Source organism: Xenopus laevis, chromosome 4L, assembly GCF_017654675.1.
Source record: "Xenopus laevis strain J_2021 chromosome 4L, Xenopus_laevis_v10.1, whole genome shotgun sequence".
Classification (NCBI taxonomy): domain Eukaryota; kingdom Metazoa; phylum Chordata; class Amphibia; order Anura; family Pipidae; genus Xenopus; species Xenopus laevis.
In genome coordinates, this window is record NC_054377.1 from 118,724,686 (window position 1) to 118,745,577 (window position 20,892).

The 20,892-nt window shown below is 39.3% G+C and overlaps 1 protein-coding gene across 2 annotated transcripts; it reads left to right on the forward strand.

The window, feature by feature from the left end:
• The first annotated feature begins 30 nt into the window (after window positions 1-30).
• syngr1.L (synaptogyrin 1 L homeolog) lies at window positions 31-20,746 on the forward strand. Of its 2 annotated transcripts, none has more exons than XM_018256568.2 (4): window positions 31-533; window positions 16,596-16,833; window positions 17,091-17,236; window positions 17,508-17,739. In XM_018256568.2, the coding sequence occupies exons 1-4, from the start codon at window positions 435-437 to the stop codon at window positions 17,604-17,606; spliced, it is 582 nt and encodes a 193-aa protein (XP_018112057.1). In that variant the 5' UTR covers window positions 31-434; the 3' UTR covers window positions 17,607-17,739. The 2 variants fall into 2 exon arrangements, with proteins under 2 accessions (XP_018112057.1, NP_001083789.1); NM_001090320.1 differs by lacking the exon at window positions 17,508-17,739 and adding an exon at window positions 20,224-20,746 and having other exon boundaries at window positions 132-533.
• Window positions 20,747-20,892: the final 146 nt, after the last annotated feature.

A 20,892-nucleotide genomic window follows, 5' to 3' on the forward strand; every position in this document is an offset into this window, starting at 1 on the left:
ACGTAGCCCTCAGCCTCCCCGCCATCTTTTCCCTCTCTCCTCCGTTGCCATAGTAATAAGCCGCGGTCCCAGTTCAAGATGGCAGGCGACTTGTGTGGGGAGGGGGGTCACATGGTTTAGGCAGAGGAGTCAGCTGGGAAGGAGAGGGCTGCCTGCTCATGCGCTGAGGTCGCCTATAGACACAGCAGTAGCCTGGAGCTGCCGCACTGACACTGAGTTAAGGGCTCGCCTGCATTTGCTAAGCAAACCGTCTGCACCAGCTGTGGCGATTATATCGTGCGCCGCTCCCCTCCAAAGCCTGGACGTGGTATAAGCCAGTGGCTGTCATATTTATCCGACTCGTGTTCGCTTGACGGATTTTTCCGACCAGTCAGTCACCAGCCGTTATCTCCCTCTACAGCCCGCATCTTTCCAAGGAGACTTTACGCTTCAACATGGAAGGAGGCGCCTATGGAGCTGGCAAAGCTGGAGGAGCCTTTGACCCCCAGACGTTCATCAGGCAGCCCCATACAATCCTTAGAATGGTCTCCTGGGTAAGTGCTGTTGTGTTGTGCCCACCTGACATTTCCCCACACAAGCGCCTCCTGTCAGCAACTTTGTGTTACAGTCATTAATATATATTTAATGAGACACAAACAGCCCTGTGTGTGTGTGATGTCATTGTTGTTATGAGGCTGCCCCTATCCCTGGTGCATTGCAAATCTGTGTCTGTGATGTCCCCCCCCACACACAGACACCTGAAAGGGATGCTGGGAGTTGTAGTTCAACAGCAGATCAAGCGCTGATGATTGGACATTGCATGGGTGTTTGCATCCCTGGTCGTCATGAACAAGTCCCAGTCACAGTGCCTCCTACCCACTGCCGCTGTGTGTTACAGCTGAGCAACATCATATGACATTTACCAAGGTTAGAGCAGCCCTTCACACAAGGGATTAGATCAGGGGTGGCCAAATTGTAGATCGGGATCTACCAGCAGACCTTTAGCTGGTGATCAGTAGCTGTTTGTTAAATATAGCAATATCAATTCTCTCATCAGTCAATATAATATTTAAGTAATATTTTCCATGGCACAGAATGCTAACAACTCTTTTATGGATGTAGATCATAATGGGACAACATCGCTAAAAGAAGACCTTGCATTAGTGATGTATAGGCACTCCTGGATTAGATGCTGAATTCCTTTTAGCCTCAAGATCAGGCAAGCTAGCCAACCAGTGAATTGTTGCCATTGCTTCAATAGAAAGCGAAGTTCTCTCAGGAACATCGATATACACATATGTATTTGAAGTGACCTTTTGTGGGCACAAAGTCTCCCAGCTGAATGCCAATGCTGTATTAATGGGATATTCTCATTTTCAGCCTTCTCACAGGGCACATATTTGCTAATCTTACTTAATGTGAAGAGGTCAGCACAGTGTTTGGCATAGCTGTCCCAGGGCATTGTCTGCAAAGAAACTGTATGTTCACCCTGTGCTTGCTCCGGGTACTTTGCTTTCCTCCCACATTCCAAAATCACACATGCAGGTTAATCGGCTGATAACATGGACTCGTGTGTACAAATATGCTAGAGACAATAGACTGTAATCTCCTCTGACCATAAATTGCAAACATTTGTCTTAAACTACAAGCAGACAGATCAATGAACTCGCAATTTAAAAATACAAACACAACTTAAAGGCCTTGTTGCTCCAGCTGTGCAATGGAAATACTTATTGTCCTTTATTTATATAGCACCAACATGTTCCACAGTGCTTTACAGAGCGTATACATCATCTATTAGCTTGCAGACTCAACTGAGCAAGGCCCTCTTTATCCTCTTGTAGTGGTAAATATTGGTATGTTTGATGTATACACCTATTTATTGTACAGCGCTGCAGAAGATGTTGGTGTTTTATAAATTTGCATTCATAGTAATAAATACCAATGCCTATGTTGCATTCTCAGCTCCTAGGCACTCTAGATGTTTTCATTGTGACTCACCGAGGTTCACATTGATATACATGGCAGGTCAATGTTATGCACATCTTTAGTCACTGAGCAAGAGGACAGTAAATGCCCAATATATTGGGGTGGCATATCTAGAATTTTTAAATAGCTTCAGAATCAATATCACTTATTACTATGACCTCACAGTCTCTTCAACAGTGTGGGGCACATTTACTAAGGGTCGAATGAATTCAAAGTGAATATTCAAATTGAAAAACTTCGAATTTCGAAGTAATTTTTGGGTACTTCATCCATCGAATAGGCCAAATTTGACTTAGATTCGAAGTGAAAATGCTTTGACTATTCGACCATTTGATAATCGAAGTACTGTCTCTTTAAAAAAACTTCGACACTCCGACACCTTAAACCTGCCGGATTAATATGTTAGCCTATTGGGACCTCCTAGAACACATAGCCAACATTTGGCTAAGTTTTTAGAAGTGAAATCGTACAATCGTTCGATTAAATTGTTCGTTTCGAAGTACGTTCGTAGTACGATCGTACAATCGTAGTACGATCGTACGAAATTAAAAATCATTCGAATTCGACTTTGAATGTCGGACTAGCCTATTCGATGGTCGAATTTCGACGTTTTTTGCATTTCGAAATTCGACCCTTGATAAATCTGCCCCTGTGTGTCAGTGTGTGTGTGCTTAACAACTAGTTTGGTTGACTACTAGTTACAAACATGACTATTGTGTTTTTAAGTTATAATTGCCAGTGAAGAAAATGTATTGGGTGCTTCCAGGTAATTGCCATTGCATTGAGGGGAAAGCAGATTTTGAGCCTCGCAAGGAATCTAGAGGCAACTTCATGAAAAAGGAAGTGTAAGTTTTACCGGCAGTAATATACTTTATTGCCGGTGGGAAAGCATTTTCAGGGGAGATTTGTTGCGCAGATTTATCACGTGCGACAAATCTCCCTTTGTCCCATGGCCATAAACAGCAGTTCCGGAGCAGCTCATTATCAGGGACTTCTTTGTTTTATCAGATCCTCCATTGCTCAGCAGGACAGGAAGTTCTTAAATTAAACTAACTTCATATTCTTGTTTAGTGTCAAAAATAACAAAAAACACACATATTTCATAATAAAAGAATAGGCAAAAGGTATATTCAGCGATATCTTGAGCTTTTGCGTTCACGTTGAAGGGGTATATACTGTATATATACTGTCAATTTATATGCAATACTAATACTAAATACTAATACAAATAATCAGATCAAAGTCAGGTAAATAAAGAGGCAGCGGTTTTATTTTACTTTATTGCTATTATTTATTTCAGAATCTCTATTCTATATGTCATGTTAGGATTGAAATTGAAACATAATGTCCCCCCCCCCCCATCTGGGCATCTTGTCCGTTTGGACAGAACATCCCATATGCTATTGGATCACAGTCGGTCTGTTCAAACTAATCTGTCATCTGCAAATTCATCATTTTGAGAGCGTAATGGAGAGAATGTGAAGAGAGCAACTATGGCTTGTCTTTACTTTCCACAGTTCCATTCTGGAATGATTGTGGCCATCAATGTATATGGCTAGACTTGGCTAACAGACTGGTCAGTTAGCTGCCCTAAAGGGTTAGCCGTAAATGGGCTTACAGGCCAACATGGCAGTTAATTTAGCCAAAATAGAAGCCTGCCCTAACAATATTTGGTTGGGTATTTTCCATTTATGCATAGCAAATGTTCAAAAAATCCCCCTGGGCATAGATTGGATTGGGCTGTATAGGCCAGGCCTGCATAGGCCTAATTTTGGCTCACCACCTGGCTGGCCAAATTGGGCAAAAGCTGACGTGGTCACCAGACAAGTCGATCTTTCTGTGTATGGCCAGTTTAATTTAAAGATCTTGGTTGTGTGAGCTAAGTGCTATAATGCAACATATTGTTACCTATAGCAACCAGTCGGATATTTACAGGTGACTAGTAAATTTGACCTTTTGATTGGTTGTTATGAGTTACTAATATTTGGTGCAAATTGTATGACTGTTTTTACATTACCCCTAATATGTGTAAGCTATCGTGTAAGCTGTTTTAAACATTGAAAATCCATGAGTTGTTATAACTTACAGTATTTTCAACATTTGCATTTTGAATTGTTGTTGCACCCTTGCAGCTTCTCGGCTCGTTGACATAATCCAGGATAGAGATAAAGGCCTTGCATGCGTTCTGTTTTCTGGATGATTGACCGATTATTTGCATAGAAAACTCAAAGGGGAACTCCACACAAATGTTTTTTCCGTAATAAAAAAACAAACCATTATTCTAAGTAGTTAGCTACTTTGCCATATGCAATAACTAAAAATGCAAGAGGTTGATGTGTTATTTGTAAACGTAATCTTGTGTTAAACGCACAACCTTTCCCTTTCTATTTTATGCACTGCTAGTTTTGAGTCTTCAACAATGTAGCAGAAACCTTTTAGATATCACACATGCAGGGTTTTCTTTTTTGGTGTGTTTTATACACTTTTTTTTGTGAGTTTGTAAACACATAAAAACAACACCTTTGTGTAAGAGCCCTATCAGACCTGTGAAGAAGCATATAAGGTGTTTTAGGAGTTGGAGTCTTGGTTTGAGGGGCCCTGGTTTCTGTTACACTGTTTCAAGAGTGGAAACCAATTGTGTAGATGCTGCTTTCAATGGCAATAACATGTACAGTATAAATTACTTCATAACTAATCATTGATCATTTTTTAAAAGGGAACTATTGCAAAAATGAAAATTTAATCTAAGCTTCAGTATACTGAAATAAAAAGTTGTTCAATATATCTCATAGGGGGGCTCTTTACATGCAGAATTTGTGCCAAATGCAGTTATTTTGTTAGATTTTGTTTGTACTGGTATGGGACCTGTTATCCAGAATGCTTGGGACCAGGGGTTTTCCGGATAACGGATCTTTCCGTAATTTGGGTCTTCATGACTTAAGTCTACTAGAAATTCATTTAAACATTAAATAAACCCAATAGGCTGGTTTTGTCTCCAATAAGGATTAATTATATCTTAGTTGGGATCAAGTACAAGCTACTGTTTTATTATTACAGAGAAAAAGGAAATCATTTTAAAAAATTCGGATTATTTGGATAAAATGGAGTCTATGGGAGACATCCATTCCGTAATTCGGAGCTTTCTGGATATTGGGTTTCCAGATAAGGGATCCTATACCTGTATAGGAATCAGATATTTGAGTGAGCTCTAATACATCTGCTAGGAATGGAAGCCCCCCTATAAGATAAGTTGGCTCTAACTATCAATGACTATCTGACACCCAACTGCTGCATGAAGACAGAATGAAGAGAAACAGATGCTGAGAGAGGAATAGTGAAGATAAACTTGATTATTTCAGAAACAATGCAGAACATTTAATGGATTGAATTTAGAAAGTTTTTTATTTCAGTATGATGAAGCTTGTATTAAATTTTCATTTTTGCTATAGTTCCCCTTTAAATCAATATAATTGAAAATTGCTTAGATTTCCTTTTTTCTTTATTATGCAAAAAAAGGTGGGTGGAGTTCACCTTTGGCACCCAGAGGTCACGTCCATTGGCTTTTAGTGAAGCGGGTTGTTTGCTTAAAGGGATACTGTCATGGGAAAAAAATGAATCAGTTAATAGTGCTAATCCAGCAGAATTCTGCACTGAAATCCATTTCTCAAAAGAGCAAACAGATTTTTTTATATTCAATTTTGAAATCTGACATGGGGCTAGACATATTGTCAATTTCCCAGCTGCCTCAAGTCATGTGACTTGTGCTCTGATAAACTTCAATCACTCTTTACTGCTGTACTGCAAGTTGGAGTGATAAAAACCCATGTCCCACTGAGACTCCTTCAGTTACATTGAGAAGGAAAAACAGCAGCCTGCCAGAAAGCATTTCTCTCCTAAAGTGCAGGCACAAGTCACATGACCAGGGGCAGCTGGGAAATTGACAAAATGTCTAGCACCATGTCAGATTTCAAAATTTAATATAAAAAAATCTGTTTGCTCTTTTGAGAAATGGATTTCAGTGCAAAAGTCTGCTGGAGTAGCTCTATTAACTGGTGCGTTTTGAAAAAAAAAAACATGTTTTCCAATGACAGAATCCCTGTATGCATTTTGTGCATGCATTCTCACTAGCAATATTGTGGAACTAGGGATGCACCGAATCCACTATTTTGGATTCGGCCGAACCCCTGAATCCTTTGTGAAAGATTCGTTGAATACGGAATCGATTCAGAAACCTAATTTGCATATGCAAATTAAGGGTGGGAAGGGGAAAACATTTTTACTTCCTTGTTTTGTGACAAAAAATCACACAATTTCCCTCCCCACCCCTAATTTGGATATGCAAATTAGGGTTCAGATTCGGTTCGGGTCGGGCTGAAGGATTCGGCCCAATCCTGCTGAAAAAGACTGAATCCTGTCCGAATCCCGAACCGAATCCTGGATTCGGTGCATCCCTATGTGGAACACCTGCTTAATAGCTAATGATGACTTGAGCTTATGCTTGCTTGGACCTGTTGAAATCATTGGCAGTTAAGGAGAGGGTCCCATGAAAAGGCATGTGCTAAATTCTTTGCTGGCTTCCCCTTTCAGAGGAATTTTGTGATGTTTGCTCCTTTTACACACACACACATCTGTGCATATTTTTTTTAACATTGATATAAATGGTTTAATTGGTTTATTGTAATGCTAACATTTTTATAGTAGTGCTGCCTGGTAAATGTACCTGTTAAGCTTAGTACAGGTATAGGATCCATTAACCCGGGAAACCCGTTATCCAGAAAGCTCCAAATTACAGGAAGACTATTTCTCTTAGACTCCATTTTATACAAATAATCCAAATTTTCATAAACCATTTCCTTTTTCTCTGTAGTCTTAAAGGAGAAACAAACCCCTTAATAAAAAAAACCCTACCCCACATAGACCCCTCTCTCTCTCCTCACCCCCAGCCTAGCTGCTTCCCTGGGCAAATGCCCCTAACTTTTTACTTAGCCCTCGGTGAAGATTCAGGGATCGGAGTTCACGGCAGCCATCTTCCGGGTCTTCATGTCTTCTTCCAGGCACTTTGGCAATTTCTGTCCATTTTGGCGCATGCGCAGTTGTCGCAAACTGGGAAATTGCTCCAACTGTGCATGCGCTGCTCCACCTGTCTCATTCTCAGATTACCGAAGACCTGGAAGATGGCTAAAATGATTTTCTAGTAGACCTAAGGTATGAAAATATCCCTTATCTGGTCCCGAGCATTCTGCATAACAGGTCCCATGCCTGTAATACACTCTTATTACAGAGCAGGACCATATGTTTTAGCCCTGTAATCCCTACACATATTCATAAATAGATACATGCAAAATAAAATTATCCACTGGCCCTGTGATTTAACTGCTGCTTCTCATTAATGAATATATTTCCTTGTGAACCAATTGCTTGAAGCATCAGGCTTCTTTCTTGTCTTTATAATTGTGCTTTTCTGTTGATCTTGTGACTCTTAGAGGTCAGGCTGTTGGGTACAGAGATGTCGGCTAAAGAGCAGGATAGAGATTAAGACAAAGGGTAATGAGAAGGAGGGATTAGCGCACTACAGACGGGCAGCATCCATCTGGCATTCTTGCTAGGCCTCAGCCAGAATGGAATAGCAATGTAATAGTCACAGTAGTCTTGTTTTTAGCTTTCAGTTACCTTTTCCAGTTATGACAAGATACTTTTTGGAGTTTCCTTCAATAACAAATATGCCTTTGATTGTAGATGGTCATGTAAGAAATTGTTTAGTTCTTGTTTATGGTGGAAATTGAAAGGGCTAAATGTATTTTTATTATAATTAGAATCTTTTGATTTACATAATGCTACTAGTTGTACAAAATGCTGTAACCACAAAAAGAGGAGGAGTCTTTACTAACAGGATAATATTACCATAATAATACTTTCTATTATTATTGTTATGGTACAGATTGCTATACAGGTATGGGACCTGTTATCCAGAATTATTGTTATGGCACAGATTGCTGTACAGGTATGGGACCTGTTATCCAGAATTATTGTTATGGCACAGATTGCTGTACAGGTATGGGACCTGTTATCCAGGATGCTCAGGGCCTGGGATTTTCTGGATAATGGATATTTCCATAATTTGGATCATCATACCTTCAGTGTAGTAGAAAATTATTTAAACTTTAAATAAACTCAATGGTTTTGCTTCCAATAAGGATTAATTATGTCTTGATTTAGGTCAAGTACAAGAAACTGTTTTATTATTACAGCGAAGGAAATAATTTTTAAAAATTTGAATAATATATAATTAAAATGGAGTCTACGGGAGATGGATCTTCCTGTTCATTTCTGAGCTGTAGGACAAAAGGGCAAAAAGCTGGGCTTTACTGTCAAACTAGCTCTTCATCTGCTTGTTAAATGTTCTTGAGATATTTTTTCTTTAACTTTTGGGAATGTCAGTATTGAAACGTTAAATACATTGAATAATATCTGTGGTGGTATTATGCAAAACACCTGTTGAATAAAAATATATCTTTATGTTTGACTTTGAAATCTTTGAATTTAATACTCCCCTGTCAATTCATTTTCAAAGAATGACAAGAAAGCTAGCAAAGCCATCTGCAGGCAGAGCTGGACAGACCCAAATCACTCAAGTACAGGGCCTCCAGTAACATCCAGTCATTTGTATGCTGTCCAGGTATGGCCCGCCCACATGGCAATCTGCTCAGGAAAGGAGCATTTTTCGGAGATGAGAGGAACGAAAGGCTTCAGCTTTGTGTATACTGGAAATGCTTTTATTTTATGTACTGATGGATGGATGGATAATAAAATCATTGGTGCTTTTACATATATAGAGTGCCGTTTCCTTCTGTAGTTTAAGACTAATCTCTAGATGAATAAATACCCTAAGATTAAGGCTTGCCTGTGGGTAACAGGGATGTCTACAGACAAGTATGGACAAATATACAGTGGCACATAGACATTTGTTTAAAGGGGATAAGCGTAGGTTTATTGTAGGGGTGGTGCTTGATCCCCAAGAGCAAATCAATTACCAGCATGCACCGATACATTATATATATATATTTAGAAAGAGAGCGATACTGTGTCATTGTCGAAGAGATCTGAACTCACAGGACTAGCAATCCAAATCCTTTTCATTACAAACGTTTTGGATATATATATATATATATATATATATATATATATATATATATATATATATATATATATATACACATCTTATGACAAACCCACAGGACATCCCTGCTATAATATACTTAATACTTCATTTATTTGCACAATTCTAATGGTTTACACATGTATATATCCAATTTGTGGCAATATATTGCTCATTTTAAATGTTTACATATTTATTGTGTATTCTATGTGCCTTTTTGGGATCTGTATTAGCTGGAGCCATGTCGCCTCGTCTCACTGTGTATTCGTATACTGCTGAGATGATAATAAAGTTTACTTTGACTTTGACTAACATCCTGGCAAAGCTCAGTGTAAAAAGTGGCACCCTGTGCTGTACTTAATATTTCCTAATTGCTGTACTACAGGAATTTGGTTACTTTGCACCCATAGGCACAACCCCGAACATCTCCACTGTTCTTATAGCTGCAAATATTAATTCTGGGCTACTTTCTCATCATTCTCTGCAATCAGTCTTCCCCTTATCCTGGTGCGGGCAACTGAGAAGCCACAGCACAAACTAGATGTGGCCCTTATCTCCACTCTATTGTGAGATTTCTAAAATGAGAAACCTTGTTTAAATAGGTCTTCATATCAGTTGGATAAGTGTGCGTATTCTTTAATTTTTTCATTACATATTGATATACAGACCCAGTGTGTAGCTCTTCACCTCTCTTTTATATTGTTTTTCAGATTTTTTTTCCTTATTTATATTTGCTCTCCTCACTGTTTTCTCCCATTTCCTCTGTCTCTTCCCTTCCCAGTGCTATAGTATTTCTGCTACCGGATCTTTTGCCACTTTCAGCAACAGTCCTACCAATATAAACGTGTTCCTTTACTTGTTCATTTAACTAATTAATAAATTAGAAAACTATGCGAGTACACTAAACCCAGGGCAGGTTGGTGAGAAATGTCTGTGCAGCTTTAGCTCCTGTGCATGCACTGCCCATCCTCATTCAGTAGACGTTCTCTTTGCTTCACTCCTTCTGCCTCTTAACTGTACCTGTCATGTGAGCTGTTATTTTTTTTTTCATATTGCCTCATTTATTCACTTCTTCCCACATATTGTTATTGTTACAGTGTGCTAACAGTAAGGAGTTATTTATTAAAGGGATACTGTCATGGGAAAAAACATTTTTTTTCAAAATGAATCAGTTAATAATGCTGCTCCAGCAGAATTCTGCACTGAAATCCATTTCTCAAAAGAGCAAACAGATTTTTTTTGTATTCAATTTTGAAATCTGACATGGGGCTAGACATATTGTCAATTTCCCAGCTGCCCCAAGTCATGTGACAGTCAATATAAAAAAATCTGTTTGCTCTTTTGAGAAATGGATTGGGTTTTCTGATGACAGGATCCCTTTAAGGTTTGAGTTGTTTTCCCACAAAATTTCAAGTTTCTTTTGTCAAAAAATACATTTTTTGGGTTAAAAAAAAAACCCTAAAATTTTTGAGATTTATTATACCTTGACAATGGAAATAGCTTGAATCCGAAAATACACCATCTAAAATCCTGTCAAGGTCATGTAGGAATCAGTGGCAGGGGTCCCTTGAACCATTTGAAGATGTTAATAGCCTTCATGATGTTCGAGCTTTTTTTGGAGGGTTTTGCCCGTAAACTCGACCAATTCCAGCAACCTGAGTTTTTTCCTGCTGAAAACTTGATTAATTTACGTTTTTGTTTACCCCAAACTCGCTGAGTTTTTTCATTTGAGTTTTTCCTTAAAGGAGAACTAAACCCCCCAATAAGAAAAGCCCCTACCTACTACCCTACATAGTCTCTCCACCCTGCTTCCCCCCGTGTAGTTCATTACACCTGAAAGTGTCCCGAATACATTGGTTATGTATTGTTGCAGAGTAAGCGCAGCGGAGCTCATGGGCACCATCTTCCGGATCCGGAAGACTGCTCCAACTGCGCATGCCCCAATATGGCACTCCCTTACAGGTGAAGACTTAAGATCTACAAGATGGCGCCCATGAGCTCTGCTGCGCGTACTCTGCACCGATACGTGAGCAATGTATCTGGGACACTTTCAGGGGTAATGAACTATACGGGAGGGGAACCAAGGTGGGGGAATATCTTGGGTAGGTAGGGGAATATCTTGGGTAGGTAGGGGCTTTTCTTATTGGGGGGGTTTAGTTCTCTTTTGGGTTACTGCCCACGGCAAACTTAGTGCCTTTTATTACATAACCCCTTAAGTGTGCTTTTATTGTCAAGGAAACAATAATCCAGCAATTGTTGGATCAACAGTAATACCAAGGGCCAACCTTCCTGCTATCCAACCCCTCTGCTGCCTGTCTTCTACACATTGTAGTCAGCATGAAAGTGTAAGGCTCATTTCATAGCTGTCAGCCTCACGTTTCATGTTATTTACCTTTAAAATGTAAAGCCTTCGCGGTGCTATCTTTTTGTTTGTTTTTGGGTTCCTGCACTGTTTCTTATATTTGCTGATAATTAGTTATGTGCTTACTTTATGGTGTCACAAGGTAATCAAGCAGGATTTACAAAGACCCTCCTATAGTAAACTGCATATTTAAATGGGAATGTATTTTAGTATGATGTAGATGTTCTGTATGATGTTATGAAACGGTTTTGCTTGTACTTTCCACTGCTATTTGGTTGCTTCATTTCCCTAGCAGTGATAGACTCCTCATGTGCTACAGGCAATAACTCCCATTTGAACTGCAGTTATGTGCCGTCTGCCGTCAGAAACAAAGCCCATCCATACACAAACAAAACACTATATTAGTTCTATCTGGGAGAGGCATCTGCCTTACATTTCCTGCAGGTCACATGCTACAGTAATGCAGTTTCTTCTCAACTTAATTAGAGCCGGCAACGTGAGCAAAGCCTTGTGACACTCAGGAGGTCCTGAAGAATGTAGCCCAACTCACATCTTAAAGAGACATTTCTTTAACTCTCCCAATATTTGTATCTTGGGATGGAAAAAAAAAAACCTTATTTTTTTGCATAGAAGTCAGACTTGCATAGTTTAGTACAGGCAGTCCCCGGGTTACATACAAGATAGGGTCTGTAGGTTTGTTCTTAAGTTGAATTTGTATGTAAGTTGAAACATATACATTTACTTCTTAAATGCAGCAAGACAGATGTTTGTCTTAAGATAGTATTTATTTTTACCTTTCTTTATTTAACCTATTAAAGTTAATGCTAATTAGGGTTTCCACCTTTGCCGGTGGCTAAGCCCGAACAATGGGAGCGGGGTACTGGGGCAGATAGATAGCATTGGGGTTGGAGCAGTGATCTTGGGTGGGCATGATGACATCAGAGGCAGGCACAATGATGTCGTGGAGCTATGATGCTGGGTAAGGGTTATTACATCGCATATATGCAAATGGATAAAGCACTGCGTATCTTGACAGCGCTATATAAATAAATGATGATGATGATGATGGGGGAAAAAAATGATGATGATGATGAATTTCTGTCCAGTTTTCACAATGTTTTAAACAGACAGCCCTCTGACAAACTGAGATGTCCAGTTGAAACCCATGCGGCTGGAAACCTACCTCTATATATTCTGCCTGATGAGTAAGACCAATCCTTTAACTACAGGTATGGGACCTATTATACAGAAATCAGTTATCCAGAAAGCTCTGAAATACAGCAATGCTCATTTAGAAAAATTGAACAGGTGGCAACCCTAATGCTAATAAAAGTCAAGCAATCAATAGTATGTTACTGCTTGGGACCTGGGGTTTTCCGGATAATAAATGTTTCCGTAATTTGGATCTTCATACCTTAAATCTATTAAAAAATAATTTACACATTAAATAAACTCAATAGGCCGGTTTTGCTTTCAATGAGGATTAATTATATCTTAGTAGAGAAAAAGGAAATCATTTCTAAAAAATTTATTTATTTGGATAAAATGGAGTCTATGGCAGATGGCCTTCCCGTACTGCGGAGGGTAACAAGTTTCTGGATAACGGATCCCATACTTGTATATATAATACATATATATTCCACATGCGTTATTTCATGCCAAGGTGCTGTCCCATTTATATAGACAAAGATTGCAGAAATCAACAGACTCCTGGAATTTACTGTGTGACTCTTTTCACTGCATTAAGTCCAGGAGTGTGTTCATTTCTGATATTAATATTGATCTATGTGTATATATATATATATATATATATATATATATATATATATACCGGTATATATATATTTATACACCTTCTTGTGAAAAAAGTGTTGTACAATGAATATATCGTTTTAGCTTTTTTACCAGGCATTTTGCATTTTAGCATTTGAATATCCAGAGAAGTTATGATCACTTACTACTTAGCGTGGACGGGCGGGGGGTGTAAATCTGTTTACTAGACCGATATTAATAGCTCATCATTCCTTTTTTAATATGAATAACAAAGGAGTAGCAATAGACTGACTCATTCGTCAGGAAGGAAGTTGAGTTTAATAGCTTACCTTTATCTCTCTTATCTGAACATTCATTTAATTAACCCGATTTTTCTAAAGCAACAAAGTCACTCCTTTGCATCTCAAATTTCGGGTTTTAGTGTACTTGTTGCTCTCTGTCTGTGGTTGAACTCGCCACTAATGTAGGTGCTGCTAGAGAGTAAGAAGGAGGTATTGGTCCCTGTTTGCATTTGTAGAATGGAGCTCATAGTTTTGCACCTCACTTTGCATACAGCTGCTTCATACAGTGTGTTGTCATTCATAACATGGGTGTACTCATTTTATTTTTAGCTTTCACCTGCTGACAGTAAAGACACAAGTGTGTTGTGCATGGGGTCTAAGGGGCACAATTTTGATTAAAACTATTCCAGTAGTGTGAATATGGGTCCGAGTAGATACATAAGCAAAACAGCTGACCAGGACAAAACCAAGCCATGCAGGGAACTCCACTGCAATTATTCAGCCATATAAACAAAGGGGCACACCCCTAAACTGCGGTAGAAGTCAGGGTGTGCGGTAGTGAAACGGTGGCCTTACACAGGCCAATAAAAGCTACTGACAGACCGAGTTGGCTGCTTATTGCCCCGTGTATGGGGCCCTCCGACGGACTTCCCTGATTGATATCTGGCCAAGAGTCGGCCAGGGGTAAAAATCCTGTTGGATCACAGACCACATCTGTTCATTTGATGTGGGGTGCGATCCGACCACTCATATAACTTTCATTATGATCCGATTGTTGGGGCCTAGGGCCCACGATCGTATCAACCCAATATCACCCACCTCGAAGGTGGGCATATAGAGGAGAGATCTCTGTGTATGGCCACTTTAAATCTTTATGATAACCATCAGTAATCATAGAGATTAGCTCAGTAATAGGCAGGCCATTACTATGACAGTGAACAGGAGCAAATAACTTTTCATTACAGTATTCAAAAAAGTGTATAAAGACTCTAGACACAGTTCTAAATCAATAGAACTATGTATCCAAATACACAGTGGGGAACATTATGAGGGGTTGCTGAAAGTTTATATTCAGAAATGCACTTTGGACAGACCATTGGTCAGTACTTAGAATGTTAATAGAAACAGCGGCGGTGGAACTGATGTGCTGCTCTACTTAAATTTTTCCATTTCCATAAAAACATCTGATTCATCGAAGGTCTGTTGGTCTTCAGATTTGTGCTCATCTAAGGACAGACCATTGGACTGGAATCACAAATGGAATAACAAATGCTTTTAAGCCTGCATTAAAACTTGTTCTATATTATTAATCCAATTGATTAATCCTGCTGTGATGTAAAATCTTAAGATGACAGCTGGGGATCTTTCGGCTGTGGGTTTTGGTGTCCAAGTAACCGTTTTAGTTGATTGTAGATAAAAGCAAGTAGCAGACAGAAATGAGCCACGTTACTTTAATTCATTAGGCTACTAGATGGCACCAAGGAGTTTTGTGACCACATAAAAAAGCAGAAGGTTGCAAGGTTAGTGCTTTTATAAAGGTCACAGAACACTTAGGGGGAATTCTATTAGCCTTATACATTTTAGTAGGGGGTGTATTATAATACGTAGAGGGTTACATAAGAGATGCAGGAGTTATATAGTAAAATTAAATTAACAGTTTGAGCTAAAATGTAATTCTAGGTACACGTTATGCTTGTACACTGTAAAAACCAAGACTTGTTTAATATTCTCCTGCTACCAAGTACAGTGTCGATAAGGTGATTCAGAGATTCATTTGTTTGGGTGAAATAGTGTTAGATTCCTTACTAGCAATAACAGGCTGATCTAGTTATACTGTAGGTTCTTAAACAACTTTAACAACACCTAGGGAGCAGTTTTAATGCTGGAGTAAGCTGGGCAGCACAATAAAATGAATATAGAGCACTGGTATAGTTACCCTTTAGCTGTATTCTTAAAGGTATCTTGAACCCCTGCTTCCATCAAAGCAAAATCCAGTAATGCAGACAAGTTTGGGGAAAGAATACCAACAGGCACAAAGCTGCTGCACAGGTGCCTTTATCCACACAAAATGTTTAGAGCTAGTAGCTCTTTTTCAAGTGTTACACTTGAAAAAGAGCTACTAGCTCGAAACATGTCGTGTGAATAAAGGCACCTGTGCAGCAGCTTTGCGCCTGTTGGTATTCTTTCCCCAAACTTGTCTGCATTACTACAATAAAATGAAGGCCGAATACAGTTGTTCTTAGAATATTGCTGTCTACTACATATATAACGGTAATGGCACACAGGGCCATTTGAGCAGTGCATTTTTATGTAGCCCAAAATGTTGTACCAAAGTGCCCCAAAGAACGTTTTTCATACAAAGATTCCCATAGGGAGGAAGAAGGGAGGTGTGCTTCCTCCCTATGGGAATCTTTGTATGAAAACCGGGCTTGGAAGTAGCTGGAGGAGTTGAATGCACCCTAAAGAAAAAAGGACAAGTAAGTGGTGTGCCTAAGAATATGTATGTTGGTATACCCAAAGAACGTTTGCCATTTAATCCATTTGGGGGAGCTTTGGGCACTACTTATGAGTTCCCGTTGTGCTATTATCCTAAAGGCATAGTATGTTCCTATTGTTTTTCACTGATTTTTTTTTTTACTTGATACTGTCTAGCTTTATTATAGTTATTTTTATCCAAATGAAAGATAAAATATCCAGCACTGAAAGCATAATTTTCTTATTAATTTTAAAATTAACTTTGTATTGAGAGTACTGTCCTATTTGCCTTCTAACCCAAAGGAAAGGGGCTCAGATAGATTTTTGGTACGGCTTCCATCAATTTATTATTCAAATGATGGATGGAACTTCCTTAACTGTACACAGCACACAGTGGTAGCTTTTTGGTTAAGAGGGCTCTACCCCTTAAATTTCAATCTTCTACCTTGGGTGGGACTGAAGCTATGTAGGAGCTGAAACCTATCAGTGAGAAAGAATCATCAATGTAGACAAGGAACACAGTTGGATGTTATGGTTATATGGGTATAATCTTTATTAATTCTAATACTTTCTTCTCCAGGTCTTCTCCATAGTGGTATTTGGCTGCATTATTAATGAAGGATACATCAATAGTTCAACTGAAGAGGAAGAGCACTGCATCTTCAACCGAAATCCAAGTGCCTGCAGCTATGGGGTGACTGTAGGGGTGCTGGCATTCCTAACCTGCCTGCTATACCTAGCAGTTGATATCTACTTCCCACAGATCAGCAGTGTGAAGGACCGTAAAAAAACGGTCATATCTGATATTGCTGTGTCTGGTGAGCAGTCCCCTCTCTTACACTCTTACCTTTCACTTTCACATTTTATTTACTAATATTATCTGCCCACACTCTTTGTCCATTGCCCTCCGCTCTGCTTTTTGTTTTGTTTTTGCATTCCTATTCTAACTTTGCTCTGGAAAGCTCCATGCTCTTCTTCTAAGCTTCTTATCCACATAATTAATTTTTTATTGAAACCATACCCTCACCAATACCTCTCGCCTTCACTCATCTTTCTTTTTATTCTCCCATTCTAGCTCTGTGGGCATTCTTTTGGTTTGTTGGCTTCTGTTTCTTAGCCAATCAGTGGCAGGTTTCCAACCCCAATGACAATCCCATGAATGAAGGTGCAGATGCTGCAAGAGCTGCCATCACATTTTCCTTCTTCTCCATTTTCACTTGGGTAAGTAGTAGAATGTTTTTCTTTTTCTGGATTAAATCCCTGTAGAGAGAGAGAGATAATGCAGCCATGTGATAGGACTGCTTAGAGGACCCACTTTTATTGTTGGGCATGCAGTATGTGATTTAGGTGATTCTCATCACATAATGATTACTCTTTTCAAGTAACCAGGCAACTGCATATCCTGCATCCTCCAGCCTGACTGCTGTGGTTAATTAGAATTCTTGATGTAAGAAATGGATCTCACTTTCTTATAACTTTATCCCTTCCGCAGGCCTTCATAGCAGTGCTGAGGCACCAGAATCTGAAAGAAATTGTCTTCCAGGAGGAGTACAACAGACTTTTCCCCCCTAACCCTCAGCCCATCCCTTAACTGATGATTAACAAATGAAGGGGTGCACTGTACTTTAATGCTTCAGCCTTTGTGTGCCAATTTTTTTTTTATTACAGCGTTTCAGGGTTTCTGTTATAGTTAATTTATTGTTTAATGGGTTAGTTCGGTTATGCTGTTGCCAAAGCCTTTACTTTACTCCTACAGATGTGCCATGGTTTACATCCTGCAGCAACACACTGGCAGGACCTGTACATATCAGTATTTTTGCATTTTTGGCAAAGCCTTAGGAGAGTCAGTCTAAAATGACTGTATTAGTGCCAAGCATACTATGCCTTGCTTCCCACCACGTCTGTATTTCAAATAGTATTTGCATGCACATATTGCCACATACCAGTTTCACATTTCACCTTCAGTGTTCCAAAGAGAGTTATATTATCTCATCAGGGCTGTAGCACAAGAGGAATTTGTCTGCTGCTGCCCTAAGAGAACCTAAATACTCCAGAATGTAAAAAAAACCCTGTCTGATGCACATAGACATGTGCATACAATACAGTCATTGTTGTACCTAGAGTTATAACAGGCAAGAGTGTCCAATATGCAATAATGCAGTTTAACAAACAGATCAGATAGTTAAAGGGTAACTATCGGAAAATGAAAATTCAATATTACCATCAGCATACTGACATAAGAAGTTTTCTAAATATAATCAATGAAAAATTCTTAACCATTCCTGAAATAATCCAGTTTATTTTCACTGTCCCTCTCTCAGCATCTGTTTCTCTTCATGCAGGAGTTGGGTGTCAGATATTCAATGACAGTTAGATCCAATATATCTAATAGGGGTCTCCTTCTGCCTAGAAGATATATTAGAGCTCACTCTATTAAAATCACCAGACATTATGTCTCTCTATATGCAGAATTTTTGCAAAAGACAGTTATTTTGTTAGATTTTGTTTGTACTGGAATCAGGTTTTTGAGTGAGCTCTAATTCATCTGCTAGGGAAGGAAGCCCCCCTATAAGATATATTGGATCTAACTGTCAATTATTATCCAACACCGAAGAAGAATGAGGAGAAACATATGCTGAGAGAGGGATAGTGAATATAAACTTGATTATTTCAGAAATGGTTCAGAATTTTTCATTGAAAGTTTCCTGTTTCAGTATGAGGAAGCTTATATTAAAGGGATACTGTCATGGGAAAAAAACAATTTTTTCAAAATGAACCAGTTAATAGTGCTGCTCTAGCAGAATTCTGCACTGAAATCCATTTCTCAAAAGAGCAAACAGATTTCTTTAAATTCAATTTTGAAATCTGACATGGGGCTAGACATATTGTCAATTTCCCAGCTGCCCCAAGTCATGTGACTTATGCTCTGGTAAACTTCAATCACTCTTTACTGCCGTACTGCAAGTTGGAGTGAAATCACCCCCTCCCTTCCCCCCCCAGCAGCCAAACAAAGAACAATGGGAAGGTAACCAGATAGCAGCTCCCTAAAACAAGATAACAGCTGCCTGGTAGATCTAAGAACAACACTCAATAGTAAAAACCCATGTCCCACTGAGACACATTCAGTTACATTGAAAAGGAAAAACAGCAGCCTGCCAGAAAGCATTTATCTCCTAAAGTGCAGGCACAAGTCACATGACCAGGGGCAGCTGGGAAATTGACAATATGTCTAGCCCCATGCCAGATTTCAAAATTGAATATAAAAAAATCTGTTTGCTATTTAAAAAATGGATTTCAGTGCAGAATTCTGCTGGAGTAGCAGTATTAACTGATGCGTGTGGAAAAAAACATGTTTTCCCATGACAGGATCCCTTTAAAGTTTCATTTTCGTGATAGTTCCCCCTTAGGGTAAGGACACATGAGGAGATTCAGGGAGATTTTGTCGCCTGGCTACTAATCTCCTTGTCTTTTGAGCAACTATCTCCCTGAACTGCCTCAGCGTTTTTCCCCATAGGCTACAATGAAAAGTCGCCTGCGCTAATGCACACAGGGCGATGCGTTTTCAATAGTTGCCTGAAATTGCCTCACTGAGGCAACTTTGGGCAACTATTGAAAACGCATCACCGTGTGTGCATTAGCGCAGGCGACTTTTCATTGTAGCCTATGGGGAAAAACGCTGAGGCAGTTCAGGGAGATAGTCGCGCAAAAGACAAGGAGATTAGTAGCCAGACGACAAAATCTCCCTGAATCTCCTCGTGTGTCCTTACCCTTAAGCTTCTCCCATACAACTAGCTGTCTCTGTGCCTTGTTTTGTTTGCGCACAGTCATGTCTGTTAACATCACTTACACTGGTATAGTCTGACTGGACCTGCCGTCCTGCACACATCTCTGTGGGAAGAAAGAAATGGAATTATCACCGCTGTTTACAATGTAATGTTTATTATTTATGTGCATCTCAGCTGTGCAATACTTCACTTGTCTCAGGAACTTGTTGTTAAAGGCCAAGGGAGCACAAATAAACATAAGAGGTGCACTCACTGTTATTAAAAATATGTGAAATATTCTGATTTAACAAATACTAACCATGGTAATGGGTGTCTGTCTCTGTCTCCTCCTTCTCCTCATCCCTATATCACCCCTGTCCCTCATGCTTCTCTTGCTCACTGCACATCCTCACCCACTTACCCTCTCCTATCCATTGCACAAAGGCGGGACAAGCTGTGCTAGCCTATCAACAATACCGCCTGGGCTCCGACTCTGCGCTGTTTTCTCAGGACTACATGGACCCAAGCCAAGACCAAGGGCCTCCTTATCCCCCTTACGCCAGCAATGAAGACTTAGATCCCTCTGCAGGCTATCAGCAGCCCCCCACAGAAGCCTATGATGCTGGCTCGCATGGTTACCAGACCCAGGATTACTGAAAGCCCATATAATAAATGTCCCTGGCTGAGAGGTTGACAACTATTTGTGGTTTTTATTTCCTTTAAAGGCACTGGCCTCTTCGATAGCAAAAAGGGTTACAAAATATTCTTATTTTTTACCATAGGGTGAGGGAGAGAGTATTTTATTTTTGGTTAGTTTAAAACTTGATTTTTCTTGCCTGTTATCATTTTGATTGTTATTTTTGGAATTATTTGCAGCTATGCCAATCCAATTCCATGTTGTTCCTTTTTTTTTGTTTTCATAACCATCCTTTTTGTGTCTCTTGTTTCATTAAAATGATAGATAGGACTTTTGCCCGTTTCATTTCTTAGTATTCTATAGTCTCACTGGACAAATTTCTATATTGTAGATGATTACAACTTATTCCACTTACAATTTTGAATTCAAATATAGATTCTACTAGAGAGTGTAGTGTATTTATAGAGGATTAGCAA